Below are 21,324 nucleotides of genomic sequence, written 5' to 3'. Positions count from 1 at the left end.
ACAATGTGAGAGCAGTGTGCATTCTCAATGCACCACAATTCAAGTGTAAATATCCACTGAAATAGGCATGGTTATAGGCTACTGTAATTAAATGTTACATTGTATCAAACTAAATATGAATAGCCTATTATTGTAATAATGTTGTTATACAATTTTTGCCTAATGTATTTCAGTGTGATCATTCTACTTTAGTAAGTGGATTCTTCTTCTCTGGCATACATTTTTAAATAAGTACCTTATCTATCTACACTGAACAAAAATATAAACACAACATGTAAAGTGTTGTTCCTATGTTTCATGAGCTGAAATAAAAGATCCCAGGAATGTTCCATAGCGCAAAAGCTTATTTCTCTACGGACATTGAACAGAAATGCACAGAGATACTGTGAAGAGATCCTGAGGCCCATTGTCGTGCCATTCATCCGCCGCCATCACCTCATGTTTCAGCATGATAATGCACGGCCCCATGTCACAAGGATCTGTACACAATTCCTGGAAGCTGAAAATGTCCAAGTTCTTCAAGAGCCTGCATACTCACCAGACATGTCACTCATTGAGCATGTTTGGGATACTCTGGATCGACGTGTACGACAGCGTGTTTCAGTTCCCACCAATATCCAGCAACTTCTCACAGCCATTGAAGAGGAGTGGGACAACATTCCACACGCCACAATCAACAGCCTGAACAACTCTATGTGAAGGAGATGTGTCGCGCTGCATGAGGCAAATGGTGGTCAAACCAAACCTGACTGGTTTTATGATCCATGCCTCTACCTTTTTTGGAAGGTATCTGTGACCAACAGATGCATATCTGTATTCCCAGTCATGTGAAATCCATAGATTAGGGCCTCATGAATTTATTTCAATTTACTGATTTCTGTATATGAACTCTAACTCAGTCAAATGTTTGAAATTGTTGCATGTTGCATTTATATTTGTGTTCAGTAGAAAAAATTCCTTAAATGTAGGAGATGGTGGATTGTTTTGATTAGTGTAGGCTACTGCAATGGAATACGTCTGCTTCTTGGCAACAGACAGAGGATTAAATGGACTGGTGTGGAGAGGAAGTGTTGATGCTTGTGTGGTCAGAGGGGAAAACTACCGCAGACCTCTTGTGTCAACCCACTATTATTTATTTGTCGATCAGGTTCTATCCATCACAGGGTTGCCACTCTGAACTGTCCCAGTGCTTACAGCTGGCCACATCTCCAAGCTTTGCTCCTTCACACAGCGCTATGATTGACGTTTCACGAGAGGCACCTCAAGGTGGGGCTAAATGGTCTCTATTCCCCAATCATGTCGCGTAGGCGGAGTCTGACTTTTATACTCTCGCTATGTGCTGCCTTCCAGTGACTGCCGTTCCGTACTGTATGCAACAAAAGCAAGCGGATGGAATACATCGAAATAGCCTTGACATTCAGGTTCCCATAACTCACCTTAGATACGGCGCTGTCTCTCGGAGAAAACGGGATTGTGTTTCGGGAAGACTCAGGCTCTGACACATGAAAGGAAGAAGCGTCCAGATTCATAGTTGTAGTTGAAGTCTGCTTATCTTTTACACGCAGTCTGATTTGCACAAGGCAGCATTTCAGATCAGATTTCAGATTCACTTCAGACCAGCTGGAAGAGCAGAGAGAGCGAGAAAGAGGGCTTCCCCTCTGACTCTGTGTCTTGGAGAACTCCGGAGCGCGAGAGTGCGAACCAGAACGTGGAACCCCCGAACCCGGGTGGGAAGGAATTTGGTCAAGGATTCTCTTTTGCGAGATTGACGCGAAGGTGAGAGCTTATAAATAGATCGGAAGAAATGGACGAGCAGCCGCGGTTGATGCACTCTCTTGCGGGAGTAGGGATGGCAGGGCACCCCGGCCTGTCGCAACACATGGAAGGCACGGGAGGAACGGAAGGCGATGGGAGAAAACAGGACATTGGAGACATTTTACAGCAAATAATGACCATCACAGATCAGAGTCTGGACGAAGCTCAAGCCAGGTAAGGGGCCAGCTGTGCGCAGTAGCCTACATTGTCAACATGGACACGGAATGTGTGGCAAACTACTGTATGCATTCAATTACGATCGATAATAAGACATTTGAAGTCAGTCAGATTTCTAGTGAAAAATATTATATTGATGAAATGGAGAAGAATTACGCATTCGAGCCCATCAGCCCATAATGATAAACGGGCGAGCGCGCATTTGGATAAATAATAACACCCACAGTGCAGCAGACTACATTTAAACTTTGAAGTTATCTTATTATTAGTACAGTGGACATATAAATTGTTCCTGAATTTCCCCAAATGGTATAATATTGCAGCAGTATAACATATAACGTAGATTCAAAGTGTTTTCACACTTCTGACAAATCCATAACGACGTACAAATCTGACATCACCAATTTGTAAGTCGCTCTGGATAAGAGCGTCTGCTAAATGACTTAAATGTAAATGTAAATGTAACATCTCAAGTTTATAGATGCGATCTGTCATAACAATAACCAGCATCACATTGATTGACAACATCATAATTTCGATGAACTTTTGTGCAAGCACAGCTCTCTCTCTCTCTCTCTCTCTCTCTCTCTGTCACTCCAGTCAAAATTCAACAACTGATAAGGCATAGCCTAAATTTAATAGAAATCTAGAATACGCTATTTTTTATTTTTCTATGTTTTATTTCACCTTTATTTAACCAGGTAGGCTAGTTGAGAAAAAGTTCTCATTTGCAACTGCGACCTGGCCAAGATAAAGCAAAGCAGTTCGACACATACAACAACACAGAGTTACACATGGAATAAACAAAACATACAGTCAATAATACAGTATTATAGGCTATAATTTGTTATTTACATGGGCTATACAATGGGCCATTCATAGTAATTGAAGATAAATCATTTGCATTCAGTTATTAGATATTCAGTTGACTCAGAAGCTAAAGCGAAGTGCTTTGAGTCGCGGTGCGTGTTCAGCCTTCACGGTGGAGGGCGAGCAGCTGAGAGGAACCTTTCTAAATACAATGAAACTCTTTGGACAATCTTTTTCCACTGTCCTGTGTTGCACTGCGATGAACATGACTGTAATTGATACAAATTCATCAACAAAACAAGACATTTAATAATTGTTGATAATATTAACCATTCTAAACAACAAAATACATATTCAAAATTGTTTATAAATTATTGTTGGTATTGTTTCTCAATCAGTCCAGAACATAAAAATGTGTTGCATTAGATTTTTAGATAGTAACAAATATATTCCAGTTAACTTTCTTCACTTGCTTCTAATAATAATAATAATAAAAATATTAACATGTCATTTTAAATATTACATATGCTATCTTAAGCACGCATATACAAATACAGCAGGTTAGCAATAAAAGGTTGACGTGATCCGGAACATTTGCATCACATATTTGCCTGTCTACATAATTTGCGTCATAGGCTACATGCTTCAATAAAACCAGTCTAACTATGTTATAGGGCTAACGCTTTTAGGATTGATGTGATTTGTTGAAGTTACTTTATTTTGTTTTATAGGAAACACGCCCTGAATTGCCACAGGATGAAGCCTGCTCTCTTCAACGTCTTGTGTGAAATCAAAGAGAAAACAGGTAGGACCAATGCGGTTTCTAAATTATCTACTGGGCTATTGAATGCACGTCAAATACAGACCTACACAATTTGAACGGAAAACTATAGGTCTACTAACCACTTAGAAAAACTAAAAGTGCCTTCTTCTTCGGCTACAGAAGCCCACTTAAAGGGGACATTGTATGCGCTCTGTGTAGGACTCATTAATATCCCCAGAGAAAGCGCGCTTTGCCTTCAATTCACAGCCATTCACATAGATGAACGTGTTGCAGCCAGGGCAGGCATGTTTTTCAATGTGCTTTCAATTACATTCTTATCTGAGAAGAGAAATACAAATTGGCCTATTTTTCAGACCTGTGTTTTTACAATTTGCACATGTTTTGGGGTGCAATCCATTTTGTGCTATTACACAGCCCTACAGTCAGTGCTACTTCATTGAAAATATTTTCCAATTATAGTGTCAAACATCTAAAGGTTTGATGGTGTTGATGATGGAAAGTGTTGAAAGCTAAATGACCGTCTTCATCATAATGAATAGTGTGCTAGCTGTCAAGTCTCTCTGCTCTGTGTCTCATTTCATTCACTTGTGTGTGTGTCTCTCCATTTGTCTGTGCTGTTGTGAGAGACCTTGTCGCCAGAATAATTTCACTAAGAGCAGATGTAGTGACATCAGACTTAGGGAGAGGCAGAACATACCTCCTCTTTCCAGAATACAAACCCCTGTTCCCTTTGACATTTCTGAAATTGGCACAGATAGAATTCAGAGCTGCTCAGGAGCGATAGTGTGTATATATCTCCTCTGTTATTTTCCCCTTCTAAGATATGGCGTGAAATGAGGACTCCTTTAAATTTGTACTTGTGAGATATTGAGATGCTATCGCAGTCTGGGTTTGGTGTGGAAGCGACACTGTTTCACAGTCATTAGTGCATGAAATCAAATGGGATAGATAGAGGATAAAAGAGAAATCATTTTTATTATCTCTCCGCTCTCACTTGGTCCATACATCACGCTTCACTGCTGTGGAGCTGTGTGTGGAGGTGATGGGTTGTGTTGTATATTTTATTCCCTGTGTGTATGTAATTCTACTTTTACATGATGTTTTCATTTTCAATGAAGTTCAACCCCCTGCCACCCTCCACATCCACTCCCCAACGACCCAGTCCTCCTACCCCATGTAGCGCACCCTCAATTGGGCCAGTGTCTAAGGGGAGCAGGGGGCCTTTTGAGGCCTGCTGGCTCTCTTTCCTTTCTCTGTTGTCTTGGTAGGGTTTTGGAGGGGGAGTGAGTGACACAGTTATGCATAGAGGTTTACTCCCTGGTGTTTTTCAGAGTTCATCCAAAGTTTGTCTCCACATGGAGTACAAAGTCACTTGGATCTGGTCCTGTCTGGGAGTGCTGTGCTTTCTCTCTCATCTCTCTCAGCTGGCTACGACCCGACCATCACAATAGCCCAGGTTTCTGTTTCTCCTGAAGGAAAGTGTCTCTGAGTCTGACCACCTCTTCTCAGAGGAGGTTTAGTTACATATACCTGCAGTGTTTGAAGGAAATTAAGTTTATTATATCAATTGAATATAGATGTATGATATACTACTGTATATACAGCACATGGTTCTGAACATCTCTACCCTTTCATGTACTGTATGAGACATTGTTTCATCCGCCCTCTAGTGTTGCTGTATAAGGTGTTAGAATGAACTTGTCAGAAGTAGTTTTGAAAATATTTTTGAAAAGGGTCCGCTGCTGAAGCCTAGAGCACATCTCTGTTAAGTAAACCTCGACTGGGTCCTCTCGTCTGGGTGCCAAAGTATTAAAAACCCTATGATTCTCTCAGTAAAAAAACACACCTGTTTTTGAAACATTATTACAACTCTGCCTGCCACAGTACAGACTACAGACTAGCCCCAGTGAAGCTGTGTTGAGTTGAGCACGGTTTCTGTTAGGTCTTAAAGTAAATAAAGCTCAGAGCAGAACTCACTGACTGCACAGACCTCTGCTGCTGCTACTGCTCTGGAATCCGTCTTGTTTTTCACCATTAAATATGTCTGAATGCACCAGAGACATTAAGGCTATTTCTAGAGTGTTTTGTTTTACGCCACATGATATTCACAGAGGAGAACTGTGTTGTTAATGGCTTATTGTAAACATATCTGTTTTTCTTTCCGACAAGACTATCATTTGCCATTTTTATTTATTTGTAGAATTTTGTCATAGCAACATTTGAGAGCTGTGAATTGATATAATAACTGCATATATTACATTCAAATATATATTTTTTATTAGTAGTATTATTTTTATTGAATTAAGTAGCTTTTATTTCAAAACCTTAATTTACAGTTTTTTGTTTTTATAAAGATATATATTTCTTTTTGAATTTGGTTTTAGTAAACAGGATTATCTCTCCCCTCCATCTCCACTACGCACTTTACGTCTCTGACTGTCCCCAGTACTAGAAAAACAGACATCACCTGTGGGCGTCAGGAAAGAATATAATGCCATACAGGCAGGCAGGACAGGCAGGACAGGCAGGACAGGCAGGACAGGCAGCCAGCGTTGAGTAACTCCTGAACTCCTGACCCACTCTGTGTATTTGTACTGGGATACTGTGGTGTGGTGAGCGATCGGTGCCCAGCAGAATGACTACTCACTATAAACAAGCACACTGCTGTGTACTGCTCGCACCCCGGAGGAAAGGAGAAGGAACACTTTATTTCCACCCAGGGTAGAGGCATCTTTCTTTTCTTTTCTTCTTTCAGACACGGGTCTCTTTTTTTCCATCCTTGACTGCTTAGTTTCATCCCGATCATATTTTGGTTTTCTTTCTCGACTTAAAGGAATGTTACTTTTCACTCAGAGGCGGTGTGTGTGTGTGTGTGTGTATACAATACTTGATAAAAAAGGATTTACACCTCACCTGTATGGATTATTACATTTAAAAACAATTCGATTTTGACACACACTCCTAAGGTTACTGTTGGATTAGTGGATTAGTGTTCACTGTGAGAAGAATAAGAAAGAGAAGTTGAACTCAGTGTTAAAGGTCTTGTCTGTGACAGTAGGCTACAAAGTATCCACCCTGAGCCACGTTATAAGAGGTATTGGCACAGGGTGCTTTCCAAAAATACATCCACATAATTTGACTCCAATGCTACTGCGCCATGCAACCTTAACCTTCTGCAAACTCAATGCATTATAGAATATACGAATGTGACACAACTCAATCTTACATCATGTTTATAAAAATATTTCTAACTTTATTAATCATGAGATGAATGTGGCAAAATGGGAGATAAGTGTAATTAAACCCTAACCATGTCTTCAACACAACATTATAAAACTAAATGTAAAGGATTGTAAAAAAGTATATGTTTTAATCATGCTTTTAAAAACATTTCCACAGGTGGTTTTTGGAACTGGTCTAAAGGACCTTGCTTCTCCTTTTGATGAGAAAACTGTTGACATCATCCAAAATGGTGCTTAAGAAAATGAGCTAAAATGAATTGACTTCTATAAACACCTCGTCAACGTCATAAATCTCCAACAGTGTCAAACATAACCTCTCTGCGACACGGAGACACTTGCTCAGTAAATGTAGGATGTGTCCCAAATGACACCCTATTCCCTGTATAGTGTGTTACTTTTGACCAGAGGCCTATGTGCCCTGATGAAAAGTAGTGCACTATATAGGGAATAGGGTGCTATTTGGAACACAATTCTTGCCGCTCTGACTGGCTGTTTTTTTCTTCTTCTCTCAACCTCAACAAAAGGCCAGTTTTCTGGTGGCCTTGTTTGAATAGTGTAAGGTTTCACGCCTGGGGGATGCTCCATTTATAAAAATGACTAGCAGAGTGATGTAATGTTATTTTTTGAATGGTGAAATGTAGTTTTTCTCAGAGGGCAGCGGAGTAATATTTAACACGGGTGAAATTAGCCAGAGATCTGATTACAGAGGATATGTCTCAAATGACAACCTATTCCCTATATAGTGCATTACTTTTGACCAGAACCATATGGCCTCTGGTCAAAAGTAGTGCACTGCACAGGGAATAGGGTGCCATTTGGGACGTAGTCAGAGAAGTGTATTGGGATGCAGTCAGAGAGATACAGTACACTACACTACACTACATTGAGTTGTCAGTCCATTCAGATGGCTTGGAATCTGCATATTTTGACTCTAGAAAGTGCCTCCATTCCCCAGAGTCCAGTCAGAATCCTACAAACCACAGCACACCATCGTAATATAAACAATTTATGTTAGCCGTCATTATCCGCAGAAGCAAACCCGTTTTTAGCTTTGAACCCCAATGTGGTACAGTTTGACTGTATATACAGTATATATATCCTTTTTTTAGATTAGCAGATGAGTGTATTTTGAGAGTGCATTGCCAATGCCAAACTGCTGGTAGTCAAAAGGCTAATATTGACATATCAGTTCGCTCTCTATCTAAATCCCTCTGGTGTCACTTTAGTAGTATGCTTTTTGTAAGTAGCAGGGAACATTTACTATACAGTGCACTATGGTCCCTATGGGCCCTGGTCAAAATAGTGCACTATCAAAGGAATAGGGGGCCATTTGGGACACAAGCATAGGCTTGGCTGGGGCCTGTTCAGAGGTAATGTAAACTATTCATTTTATTTATACTTTATTTAACTAGGCAAGTCAGTTAAGAACAAATTATTTTTTACAATGACGGCCTACCCTGGCTAAACCCAGACGATGCTGGGCCAATTGTGTGCCACTCTATGGGACACCCAATCACCAGGTACTGCAGTGACACCTCTTGCACTGGGATGCAGTGTCTTAGGCCACTGCGCCACTCAGGAGCTGAGCGTAACAGCTTATTTCCATTCAATCAAAACAGGAGGACGTCTACTCAGATATAGAATGTTGTGTTGCAGTGATATGCATCCCCCTCCTGTCCTTGTCTGTTAGTGCACTGACTAGGAGTGTTGATGTTAATACATGCAACAGCTTTTGTCTTTTATCCAGCCTGCTCCTCAATGCTGACACAGCAGTATTCAGAGTGAAAATGTGTGTGTGTGTGTGTGTGTGTGCATGTGCATATGTGTGTCTCTGTGTGTGTATGTATGTGTATCTGTCTGTGTGTGTGTTCTCCACAGCTGTTTCCCTCGTATCTCTCTGTTCAATCATCCAAATATCTCTCTGTTTAATCATCCCCCCATACCCTTGCAGCCACTGCTGAAAAAATGCAAAAAATCCTGATGGTGGTGACCGTGAAATTGATCTAGCGGTTTCACGTTGAGGTGTTGTTTCTCCTCCTCAATGTTTTCCTGTGATGTTATCCCAGTGATGATGACAGGGAGCAAGCGTCTATGTTGCGTGTGAAAGCGAGTAAGACTGAAAGACAGCGAGGACTGAGAAATAAGAAACACAAGAGGAAAGACCCATGTAAGTCAAATTCCTCTTTCATAGGCTGGTGAGCTAGCTACTAAAATTACTGTCATTTTTCCTGTTACGGACGGCATCAGGGAAATGTTAAATGCTATTCATTAAAAATGAAGATTATGCGCTTGTGGTCTCCAAAATAAAGCATATCCCAGTCATTGGGGTGAATGAAATGTATAAAATGAATAACTGGTTGGATTTAGTCCTCATGCCTCACCAGACAGAATTAACAGACCACAGCATCCACTGCTGTAAGATGGGATATGGTGGTGTACATCTGGCTTTTTTTACTCCTTTTTTTCAATAATGATCTCTGTAAAGATGCGGTCTGCCTTGGCTCTTTTTTGTGTGCTGCTAGCTTCTAATATTTATTCAAATCCCCAAATTTGTTATGTACATTAAATTGAACATGCAACGGCACTTTTGAATGTGGTTGCCATACCAACCCCCCAGGAGTTCATTTTCCTTAATGCAGGGCTCTGAATCTCATTTCCTACACACTCCCCTGCTGCTAAGAGCTGCTCCGAGCAGGCGCTACCTCCAGGCTTCCACTGTACCGCTGATAGAGCACCACTCCACCGACACAGCCTTCAAACGCTAGAGCTTTTATCAAGAGAGATGGAGAGAGGGAGGGAAAGAGGGAGAGCGGGAAAGAGAGGGGGAGAAAAAGAAAACATAGAGAGAGAAAGAGAGCAGGAGAGAGGGAAAAGGGAAAGAGAGCGCCGGAGAGAGGTAGACAGAGAGGGAGAGGCCTCTCTCCGCGCAGTGGAAATGACACAAATTAATATACACTACTTAAACCAGACTAAGATTAATGGTTGCCTTTCGCGGCAGCTTAGTCCCACTGTCAGTTGCCGGGTGCTCGTTGGATAAAATCAACACTAATCAACATTTATTCCCCTTTTGCCCTGGGCCCTCAGGATTCTGGCGGGCGGCAGGACTGTGTTACCCCCTCCTCCTCCCCCTCTCTCTTCCCCTTGCCTCCCCCGTCTGTCTCGCTACGCTTTTCACCTCCCATCCAGCTCCTCCATACATCACCCTGCTCCCTCCTCCCTCCCTGCCTCTTTCCGGCCTGGCTCCTCACAGGGGAGAGCCCACTCCCATCAGGACACATTACAGTCATGATAGATTTTCTCTTTTCATTTGCATCTGATATTTAACACTACAGCAGTTGCTCTGGCACTTTACAGTGCAGGAGCTGCATGTGGTCTGCGTATGGTGTGTACGGTGTGTATATTTTTATGTGTGTGGGCATTATCTGTTCTCAATCTGCTATTGCATTATCACTAACAAGATATGTGTTGTGTGAATGCATTATGTACATATCTGAGTGGGTTTTCCTGAAAACAGAATTATGTATGTGTGTGGCACATTACTAGGAGACTGAGCTCTTTCTCTCCCAATAGGCTTGTATTTCCTTCAGGGGGAAAGACATTGCAATTAACATTGTATATTTTTGTCCTCATTTCAAAGAAACATTATATATTATACATTTCTGTGAAGTTTATCAGATTATGATGCTACCTTTTATTGTAGTGTTGACACTATTGTGTTGTACTACATATTGTACATGTATGTAGACCTAGACCAAAGATCTGACCGTGTTTGACCAAACTGGAATTATTGAAAGATTATTGATTATTTTAGCATTCATTAGGTTAACCACAACCAGACTGCCTCTCACATCACCTGTAGAATGAATCATTGTACAGATAATATTGTTGTCACATCCTGACCTTAGTTCTTTTTTTATGTCTCTATTTTGGTTTTGTCAGGGTGTAAGTTGGGGTGAGCATTCTATGTTTTTCATTCTATGTTTTGTTCTGTGTGTTGTATTTCTATGTGTTTGGCCTGGTATGGTTCCCAATCAGAGGCAGCGGTCAATCGTTGTCTCTGATTGAGAACCATACTTAGATAGCCTGTTCCCACCTGCGTTGGTGGGTAGTTGTTTTCTGTTTTTGTATTCTGTACCAGACAGAACTGTTTCGGTTTCGTTCATTCTCTTTTGTTGTTTTTTCATTCAGTGTTCAATTCATAAATAAAGATGAACACGTACCACGCTGCACCTTGGTCCTCACCTTCTTCAACCCACGACAGCCGTTACAATTGTTACTGTTTCATTTGTGTTAATGTGGAGCAAAGATGAAGAGATTCCGCCTAAATCTCCTCCTTGAAAGAACCCATCCGTCTAACTTTATGCAAATCTCATAATTATACAGTCTAATATATGGCGGTAATCAGGTTCTGTTGCTCATTATATCTTCCTCGACTCCCACTGTGTCACTGGGAAGCATTCTCACAAGGAACATTTTATCTCTACATTTCAGTCTGTAAATATGCTGGAGGAACATTTCAGTCTTGAAATATGCTGGAGGATCAATTCAGTCTATACATATCCTGGAGGGTATTTGAGTCTCTAAATATGCTGGAGGAACATTTGAGTTTCTAAATACGCTGGAGGAGAATTTTAGTCTCCGAATACGCTGGAGGAACATTTGAGTCTCTAATTAGGCTGGAGCAGAATTGTAGTCTCAAAATATGCTGGAGGAACATTTTTGTCTCTAAATATGCTGGAGGAACATTTGAGTCTCTAAAAATGCTGGAGGAACATTTGAGTCTCTAAATATGCTGGAGGAACATTTTTGTCTCTAAATATGCTGTATTTGCTATAAAACAGAAAGGAATCCTAATGAATTAAGGCTGATAGTACACCTGAATGTCATTTTATTTTTTTACACATTCTTTGACAACAAAATACGTTTCTCCAAGAAAATGACAGTGAACAAATATATAAATGCAACATGCAACATGTAATGAGAAAGAAAATGGATTTCACATTACTGGGAATACAGATATGCATACTGTTTGTTGGTCACAGATACAGTACTTAATAAAAAGGTAGGGGCATGGATCCGAAAACCAGTCCGTTTCTGGTGTGACCACCATGTGCCTCATGCAGCGAGTTCGCATGGAGTTGATCAGGCACTCTGTGGAATATTGTCCCAAACGTGCTCAATGGGTGACATGCCTGGTGAGTATGCAGGCCATAGAAGAACTGGGACATTTTCAGCTTGCAGGAATTGTGTACAGATCCTCACGTCATGGGGCTGTGCATTATCATGCTGAAACATGAGGTGATTTTATTTATTTATTTTATTTCACCTTTACTTAACCAGGTAGGCTAGTTGAGAACACCATTATTTAACCAGGTAGGCTAGTTGAGAACAGCATTATTTAACCAGGTAGGCTAGTTGAGAACAAGTTCTCATTTGCAACTGCGACCTGGCCAAGATAAAGCGTAGCAATTCAACACATACAACAACACAGAGTGGAATAAACAAAACATACAGTCAATAATACAGTAGAACAAAAGAAAACAAAAAGTCTATATACAGTGAGTGCAAATGAGGTAAGTTAAGGAAATAAATAGGCCATAGTGGCGAAGTAATTACAATATAGAAATTAGACACTGGAATGGTAGATTGGCAGAAGATGAATGTGCAGGTAGAGATACTGGGGTGCAAAGGAGCAAAATAAATAAATAAATACCAGTATGGGGATGAGGTAGGTAGATAGATGGGCTGTTTACAGATGGGCTGTGTACAGGTGCAGTGATCTGTAAGCTGCTCTGACAGCTGGTGCTTAAAGCTAGTGAGGGAGATGTCTCCAGCTTCAGAGATTTTTGCAATTTGTTCCAGTCATGGGCAGCAGAGAACTGGAAGGAAAGATGACCAAAGGAAGAATTGGCTTTGGGGGTGACCAGTGACATATACCTGCTGGAGTGCGTGCTACGAGTGGGTGCTGCTATGGTGACCAGTGAGCTGAGATATGGCGGGGCTTTACCTAGCAGAGACTTGTAGATGGCCTGGAGCCAGTGGGTTTGGCGATGAGTATGAAGCAAGGGCCAACCAACGAGAGCGTACAGGTCGCAATGGTGGGTAGTGTGACAAAAGGCTTTGGTGACAAAACATATGGCACTGTGATAGACTGCATCCAGTTTGTTGAGTAGAGTGTTGGAGGCTATTATATAGATGACATCACCGAAGTTGAGGATGGGTAGGATGGTCAGTTTTACGAGGGTATGTTTGGCAGCATGAATGAAGGATGCTTTGTTGCGAAATAGGAAGCCGATTCTAGATTTAATTTTGTATTGGAGATGCTTAATGTGAGTCTGGAAGGAGAGTTTACAGTCTAACCAGACTCCCAGGTATTTGTAGTTGTCCACGTATTCTAAGTCAGAGCCGTCCAGAGTAGTGATGTTTAAGAGCAGTTGGAGGCCACGGAAGGAGAGTTGTATGGCATTGAAGCTCGTCTGGAGGTTAATTATCACAGTGTCCAAGTAGGGGCCAGAAGTATACAGAATAGTGTCATCTGCGTAGAGGTGGATCAGAGAATCACCAGCAGCAAGAGCGACATCATTGATGTATACAGAAAAGAGAGTCGGCCCGAGAATTGAACCCTGTGGCACACCCATAGAGACTGTCAGAGGTCCGGACAACAGGCCCTCCGACTTGACACACTGAACTCTATCAGAGAAGTAGTTGGTAAACTAGGCGAGGCAATCATTTGAGAAACCAAGGCTGTTGAGTCTGCCAATAAGAATGTGGTGATTGACAGAGTCGAAAGCCTTGGCCAGGTCGATGAATGCGGCTGCACAGTAATGTCTTTTAGCGATGGCGGTTATGATGTCGTTTAGAACCTTGAGCGTGGCTGAGGTGCACCCATGACCAGCTCTGAAACCAGATTGCATAGCGGAGAAGGTATGGTGGGATTCGAAATGGTCAGTAATATGTTTGTTAACTTGGCTTTCAAAGACCTTAGAAAGACAGGGTAGGATAGATTTAGGTCTGTAGCAGTTTGGGTCTAGAGTATCACCCCCTTTGAAGAGGGGGATGACCGCGGCAGCTTTCCAATCTTTGGGAATCTCAGAGAGTTTGAACAGGCTGGTAATAGGGGTTGCAACTATTTCTGCAGATAATTTTAGAAAGAGAGGGTCCAGATTGTCTAGTCCTGCTGATTTGTAGGGGTCCAGATTTTGCAGCTCTTTCAGAACATCAGCTATCTGGATTTGGGTAAAGGAGAAATGGTGGGGGCTTTGGCGGGTTGCTGTGGAGGTTGCCGGGCCGTTGAGCGGGGTAGGGGTAGCCATGTGGAAAGCATGGCCAGCCGTAGAAAAATGCTTATTGAAATTCTCAATTATAGTGGATTTATCGGTGGTGACAGTGTTTCCTAGCCTCAGAGCAGTGGGCAGCTGGGAGGAGGTGCTCTTATTCTCCATGGACTTTACAGTGTCCCAGAACTCTTTTGAGTTAGTACTACAGGATGGCAGGCAGATAATGGGCCACGATATCTCTGTGCATTCAAATTGCCATCCATAAAATTAAATTGTGTTTGTTGTCTGTATCTTATGCCTGCCCAAACCATAACCCCAACCCACCATGAGGCACTCTGTTAACAACTTTGACATTAGCAAACTGCTCACCCACCCTACACCATACACACTCTCAGCTGTAGTGATATGATTGAATACAACCATACTCATTGTTGTGCCACCAGTTGGGATACTTGTAGCGACACCAACCAAACGCTTCTCTATGGATATGTCCCAAATGGTACCCTATTCGATATATAGTGCACTACTTTTGATGATAGCCCTGGTCAAAAGTAGTGCACTATATAGAGAATAGGGTTCCATCTGGGACGGACACTATCTCAGGTGCCAATCTGGGCACCCAGAATAGATCAGCAAGCTTCATGGCATGGCCTCCTAGCAGGCGAGACGTTTATGTGTGTTTTGTGTGTGTAGAAAAGTAGAAGGAGCATGTTGGTCCTCCGCTGCAGAAACACCGCGCCATGGTGGTTTTGGATGGCTTCCCTGTGCACAGACCACAGACACAAGTGACATTGCGGGTAACTTTTAGAACTGGAAGAGGGGGAGGAGGATGGGGGGGCTCAGTGGAGGACTGGATAATGTGGTAAAGGAGGTTTCTGAAAGTGTGTTTGAGGATATGTAGCTCATGTAATCATAATGTGATAATAATGTAATAATAATATTATAATAATGTAATCATAAAGCTCACTGACCAGGGGAGGCATTTTGGGCATTTTAGGCTGACCAATTTTATTTTTTAATAAGTATGCATGTCATGCAAGTGTATACCAACATACAGAATTGTACTACATTTCTGATTGTGGATTGTATCCTTAAGATTTTGACTGTGAACTTGTAGCCTTATAGAAGCCTCAGAGGCCTTTTAAGAGACTCTTACATGAGCTATGTATACTGTACATTCTAACCTCTGCTATGTTTACTGTAGCTTTATAGATTTCTCCCAGTGTTGTGGAGTAATATTTGCTTGTTTAACAGGCATTGAATGTTATGTCAGAGGCCCAATACATTTAATGACAAAACCTCAAATTCATTTCTGCAATGTGGAATTTTAAATGTTTACTCAGGGCTGTGATTAGGCTTGGTGTAAGCTCTGCTTTGTCTCGAAAGCTGTCGTCTTGTTGCATTTTTCTGAACAAGAGATTTTAGGAAATCAAATCAAATCACATGTTATTACCTTACGGTATGGGGGGGGGGGGTCAATGTAAATAGTCCAGGTGGCCACTGATTCATTACAAGCAAACCTAGGCCCTATTAAATGATTTGACAGGTCTTTGTTATCCACACACGGAGGAGGGCCTTGTACAGTAATATGAATAGTTAGTTTTACTGAAGTCCTCTTTGTGTTCTATAAATGGCCATTGTTTCCCTTCTGTGATGCTGTGCATTAATACACACCAGCACCTTTGGTCCGGAAGGAGAAAGAAAAATGCGGATGTATGATTTGATTGATGACTGAAGTCACATTCCGTGTTCGTCCCAAATGCACCCTATTCCCTTTATAGTGCACAACTTTCAACCAGAGGCCCTGGACAAAAGTAGTGCACTGTAGGGAATAGGGTGCCATTTGGGACGCACCCTCAGACTTCCTTATGGGAATGGTTGGGAGGGTGTGTCATATTTGGAGACTGTCAGTTGGCACGTCTACAAATTGCAACCACTGTGGCCTCACCTCTTTTCCCTGGACATGTGGCCTTGAGCGTGTGATTCCTGTTAGAATTGAGGAAGCATCCCAAATGTTACCCTATTCCCTATATAGTGCACTACTTTTGACCACGGCCCATAGGGAATACAGTAGGTTGCCACTGAAGGTACAGGGTGCATCCCAAATGGCTCCCTATTCCCTAAATAGTGCACTACTTTTGACCACGGCCCATAGGGAATACAGTAGGTTGCCACTGAAGGTACAGGGAGTCAGACTGAGGGTCTGAAATGGAGGAAGTGTAGTTCTATAGCTATAACAATGATGGCCAAAGGACTAATCATACAGACAAAGGACAATACTGCTCTCTGTCCCTGGGGACAGTGTGGACTGTCTATGTACTGTACTGTATGCAACTGTACTCTATGCTACATTTCATTCTACATACATGTGAACTAGAGAGCTGGTCAGGGAGGTAGACTTTTTTGTTGGTATTGTATGTCATAATGTGGATTCTGTTGTTAGAGTTCAGATGGATGGATCATTGGAATTTCATCACCCCTGCATATGTCAAGACATGGCATGTGTGGGTGTGGTGAGATTCCCAATGGGTTGGACAATATGATTTTTGTCACTTATATTGAAGAAGCTATTACTTAAATACTGGAAGTCATATCATACTCAAACGTTAAGAGAATGGAAGAATTAAATGCTTTATGATTTAAATATTGAAATAAATCTGTCTACAGACAGAAACAACATAACACAATTGAAAGTCATATGGGGCAGAGTCCTAACAAGCATTAGAAACAACACTGAGTGTGGATACCATGGGAACATGTGGGTCTGAGCAAATGTGATGTCATTCATGTTTGTGAAAAGGTATGTAAACGTTAAGTTGTTTATCGTTTTTTTGTCTAGGTACGTTTTTTGTTGTTTGTTAACAACAAAACAGTGAAGAAAAAGTGAAATAAAATATAATAAAATGTTTAAAAAAAGGCCCTGTGCTGTTTGTAGTAATATTGTTTCACTGAAATAAATGAAAGTGTCCATTGACAACATTGTCATTGGTCGCCTGCTCCTCTGACGTTCACATCACCACTCCAGTGTTTTCATATTTCCCTCCTCTATGTAGCAATTGTGTTGATAGCCTAATATTCTGTCAACAGAGGCGAGATAAAGAGGGTTTTAGGAGTTTGGAGGATAGGATAACCTTGATAAAACGTTCATCTCCATCTGTCGTCATCCGTTATGAATTATGCAAATGACCTGTGGGATGGGAGCGGATGGGAAGTACAGTACAGTGCTGTAAAACGGGCAATTTCAAGTGTTCTGTGTACCATGCTGACTTCCAAATGTACCACCATGCAATCCAGTGCATACTCATGTTTTTCCTCTCTCACTCTCTCTCCTACTCCTTCACTCTCTCCTTTATCCTTTATCTCCCCCTCTCTCTCCTACCCCTTCACTCTCTCCTTTATCCTTTATCTCCCTCTCTCTCTCCCACCCCTTCACTCTCTCCTTTATCCTTTATCTCCCTATCTCTCTCCTACCCCTTCACTCTCTCCTTTATCCTTTATCTCCCTCTCTCTCTCCTACCCCTTCGCTCTCTCCTTTATCCTTTATCTCCCTCTCTCTCTCCTACCCCTTCACTCTCTCCTTTATCCTTTATCTCCCTCTCTCTCTCCTACCCCTTCACTCTCTCCTTTATCCTTTATCTCCATCTCTCTCTCATTCCCATGGTCCAGTCTTCTCTTCCCCCATCACTCTGTCTTTCCATCTCTCCTCGATGCTCCCCATCTTTTTCTCTCCTACTTTGCCTTGCTATACAAATTAGCGATGTACTGCACAGGTTCAGAGGGGCTACTCATAAAATATTAACAACATGTAGATGATTGTACGTTGCCACTTACATTTTTTAAAAACTGTTTCAGCACAAGCTGTGGCACAGTTATTTGTGTGTTCATCTGTTTTGATACTGGCTATATATGAGTCCATTGTTTTCTTCTACATTGTATCCATTCAGTGGTAAGACATTATATGTTATCTATTCATCAAAATGTGGACTCACATCAGCTTAGCTGTTTAGTATTTGAGCATTTTATTCGGATCCCCATTAGCGAAAGCAGCAGCTGCTCCTCCTTGGTGAAAAGATTCCAATGCTTCTGAACCATAATAAGCTTGATCAACACATTGGAATGCGTTAGCTTGTCCTTTGTCATGCAGTTAGTTAGCAGTTGGACAAAGAGACAGCTAATGCTATATATTCTCCAGTTATACGACTTAAATGTTATACTCCATATTTCATCACTTCTATTTACACCCATCTGATGAACATAAACAATATATATATATACAGTTGAAGTCAGAAGTTAACATACACTTAGGTTGGAGTCATTAAAACTCGTTGTTCAACCACTACACACATTTATTGGTTAAGACATCTACTTTGTGCATGACACAAGTAATTATTCCAACAATTGTTTACAGACAGATTATTTCACTTATAATTCACTGTATCACAATTCCAGTGGGTCAAAAGTTTACATACACTAAGATGAATGTGCCTTTAACCAGCTTGGAAAATTCAAGAAAATTATGTAATGGCTTTAGAAGCTTCTGATAGGCTAATTGACATAATTTGAATCAATTGGAGGTGTACCTGTGGATGTATTTCAAGGCCTACCTTCAAACCCTTTGCTTGACATCATGGGAAAATAAAAATTATAGACCTTCACAAGTCTGGTTCATCCTTGGGAGCAATTTCCAAACGCCCGAAGGTACCACATTCATCTGTACAAACAATAGTACGCAAGTATAAACACCATGCGACCATGCAGCCGCCATACCGCTCAGGAAGGAGACGCGTTCTGTCTCCTAGAGATGAACGTACTTTGGTGCGAAAAGTGCAAATCAATCGCAGAACAACAGGAAAGGACCTGAGAAGATACTGGAGGAAACAGGTACAAAAGTATCTATATCCACAGTAAAACAAGTCCTATATGGACATAACCTGAAAGGCCGCTCAGCAAGGAAGAAGCCACTGCTCCAAAACCGGCATAAAAAAGCCAGACTACGGTTTGCAACTGCACATGGGGACAAAAATCATACTTTTTGGAGAAATGTCCTCTGGTCTGATGAAACAAAAATAGAACTGTTTGGCCATAATGACCATCGTTATGTTTAGAGGAAAAAGGGTGAGGCTTGCAAGCCGAAGAACAACATCCCAACCGTGAAGCACGGGGGTGGCAGCATCATGTAGTCGGGGTGCTTTGCTGCAGGAGGGACTGGTGCATTTCACAAAACTTCCACAAAATGTATTGTGGGAAGCTTGTGAAAGGCTTCCCGAAACGTTTGACCCAAGTTTCAACAATTTTAAGGCAATGCTATCAAATACTAATTGAGTGCATGCAAACTTCTGATCAACTGAGAATGTGATGAACGAATTGAAAGCTGAAATAAATCATTCTCTCTACTATTATTCTGACATTTCACATTCTTAAAATCAAGTGGTGATCCTAACTAACCTAAAACAAGGAGTTTTTACTTGGATTAAATGTCAGGAATTGTGAAAAACTGAGTTTAAATGTATTTGGCTAAGGTGTATGTAAACTTCTGACTTCAGCTGTATATACAGTGCCTTGCGAAAGTATTCAGCCCCCTTGAACTTTGCGACCCTTTGCCACATTTCAGGCTTCAAACATAAAGATATAAAACTGTTTTTTTTTGTGAAGAATCAACAACAAGTGGGACACAATCATGAAGTGGAACGACATTTATTGGATATTTCAAACCTTTTTAACAAATCAAAAACTGAAAAATTGGGCGTGCAAAATTATCACTTGTTGTTGATTCTTCACAAAAAAATACAGTTTTATATCTTTATGTTTGAAGCCTGAAATGTGGCAAAAAGGTCGCAAAGTTCAAGGGGGCCGAATACTTTCGCAAGGCACTGTATATGTATATGTTGTGGGCCCTAATAAATTTATATTTGTGGCCATTTGTGATTTAGGATACGTGTTTATTGGGAGTTTAATTATCTCTGTATTTATGCTTTTGTGAGAAAGGATAAGACTACACCGTTTTAGAAACGTGTGGCTGGTAGTTGTTAAAACGTCTCCATGGTGTGATACTGTTGAACAGATGGGATTCGACATATTATGATACACATAACCTTTAATAGCCATTATAAACAAATATATGGGCCCAATTAAAAGTTGTGAACGCATAATAGGCAACAAATCTATAAGGAGGAAGATATTACACAATATAAAGTACTGTGATGGTGCTCGATGCTCGTGGAGGTTCCAGGAATTCTATTGTACTGAGCTTCAGTTTAAGCTGAGTCTAAATCCCAAATGACACCCTATTCACACAAGCCCTATTGATATAGTGCACTACTTTTGACCAGAGCTCTGAGGGCCCTATGGGCACTATAGGGAATAGGTGTCTGTGAGAGAGGTTGGACTTTTATAGATTTATCTGCTCAAGCTAAGATGATTGATTCAGCGTCTCTATTTTATCTCTGGTTCATGACTGGCCTTCCAGCACATTGGCCCTGTGGGCGGGTCGAGGGGATGGCCTCTGTGTGTGACTCTGCTGCTTTGTTGGATGGTGGCCTTCTGTAAAAACAGAGCTGTCAATCAAATGAAGGGATTCCCAAATCCTATATCCGTCCCAAATAGCACCCTATTCAGAAAATAGTGTACTATGTAGGGAGTAGAGGTCGACCGATTAATCGGAATGGCCGATTAATTAGGGCCGATTTCAAGTTTTTTTTCAAGGTATTTTTGGGCTCCGATTTCCATTTTTTTTTTTTTTTTTTTTTTTTTTTATACCTTTATTTAACTAGACAAGTCAGTTAAGAACACATTCTTATTTCCAATGATGGCCTAGGAACGGTGGGTTAACTGCCTGTTCAGGGGCAGAACGATAGATGGTCACCTTGTCAGCTCAGGGGACCCAATCTTGCATCCGTACAGTTAACTAGTCCAACTCTCTAACCATTGCACTCCACGAGGAGCCTGACTGTGACGCAAATGCAGTAGAAGCCAAGGTAAGTTGCTAGCTAGCATTAAACTTATCTTATAAAAAACAATCAATCATAATCACTAGTCATAACTACAAATCCAGTTTAGCAGGCAATATTAACAAGGTGAAATTGTGTATTTTCTCTTGCGTTCATTGCACGCAGAGTCAGGGTATATGCAACAGTTTGGGCTGCCTGGCTCATTGCGTACTAATATGCCAGAATTGTACGTAATTATGACATTACATTGAAGGTTGTGCAATGTAAGAAGA

General features: G+C 41.2%; 1 protein-coding gene across 4 annotated transcripts in view; it reads left to right on the top strand.

Annotated features, from left to right (window-relative positions):
• Nucleotides 1-1,360: 1,360 nt before the first annotated feature.
• LOC123996754 (pre-B-cell leukemia transcription factor 1-like) overlaps nt 1,361-21,324 on the top strand; it is a 112,800-nt gene continuing 92,836 nt past the window's right edge. For all 4 annotated transcript variants that reach the window (XM_046300420.1, XM_046300417.1, XM_046300419.1 and 1 more), the window contains exons 1-2: nt 1,361-1,989; nt 3,534-3,607. In XM_046300420.1, coding sequence (XP_046156376.1) covers nt 1,805-1,989; nt 3,534-3,607 — 259 coding nt within the window. In that variant the 5' untranslated portion in view covers nt 1,361-1,804. The remainder of the gene's footprint in view (nt 1,990-3,533; nt 3,608-21,324) is intronic.

Source organism: Oncorhynchus gorbuscha, linkage group LG15, assembly GCF_021184085.1.
Source record: "Oncorhynchus gorbuscha isolate QuinsamMale2020 ecotype Even-year linkage group LG15, OgorEven_v1.0, whole genome shotgun sequence".
NCBI classification, from domain to species: Eukaryota; Metazoa; Chordata; class Actinopteri; order Salmoniformes; family Salmonidae; genus Oncorhynchus; species Oncorhynchus gorbuscha.
Note: the sequence above shows the minus strand (reverse complement) of the source record. Positions and strands in the feature narration are given on the sequence as shown.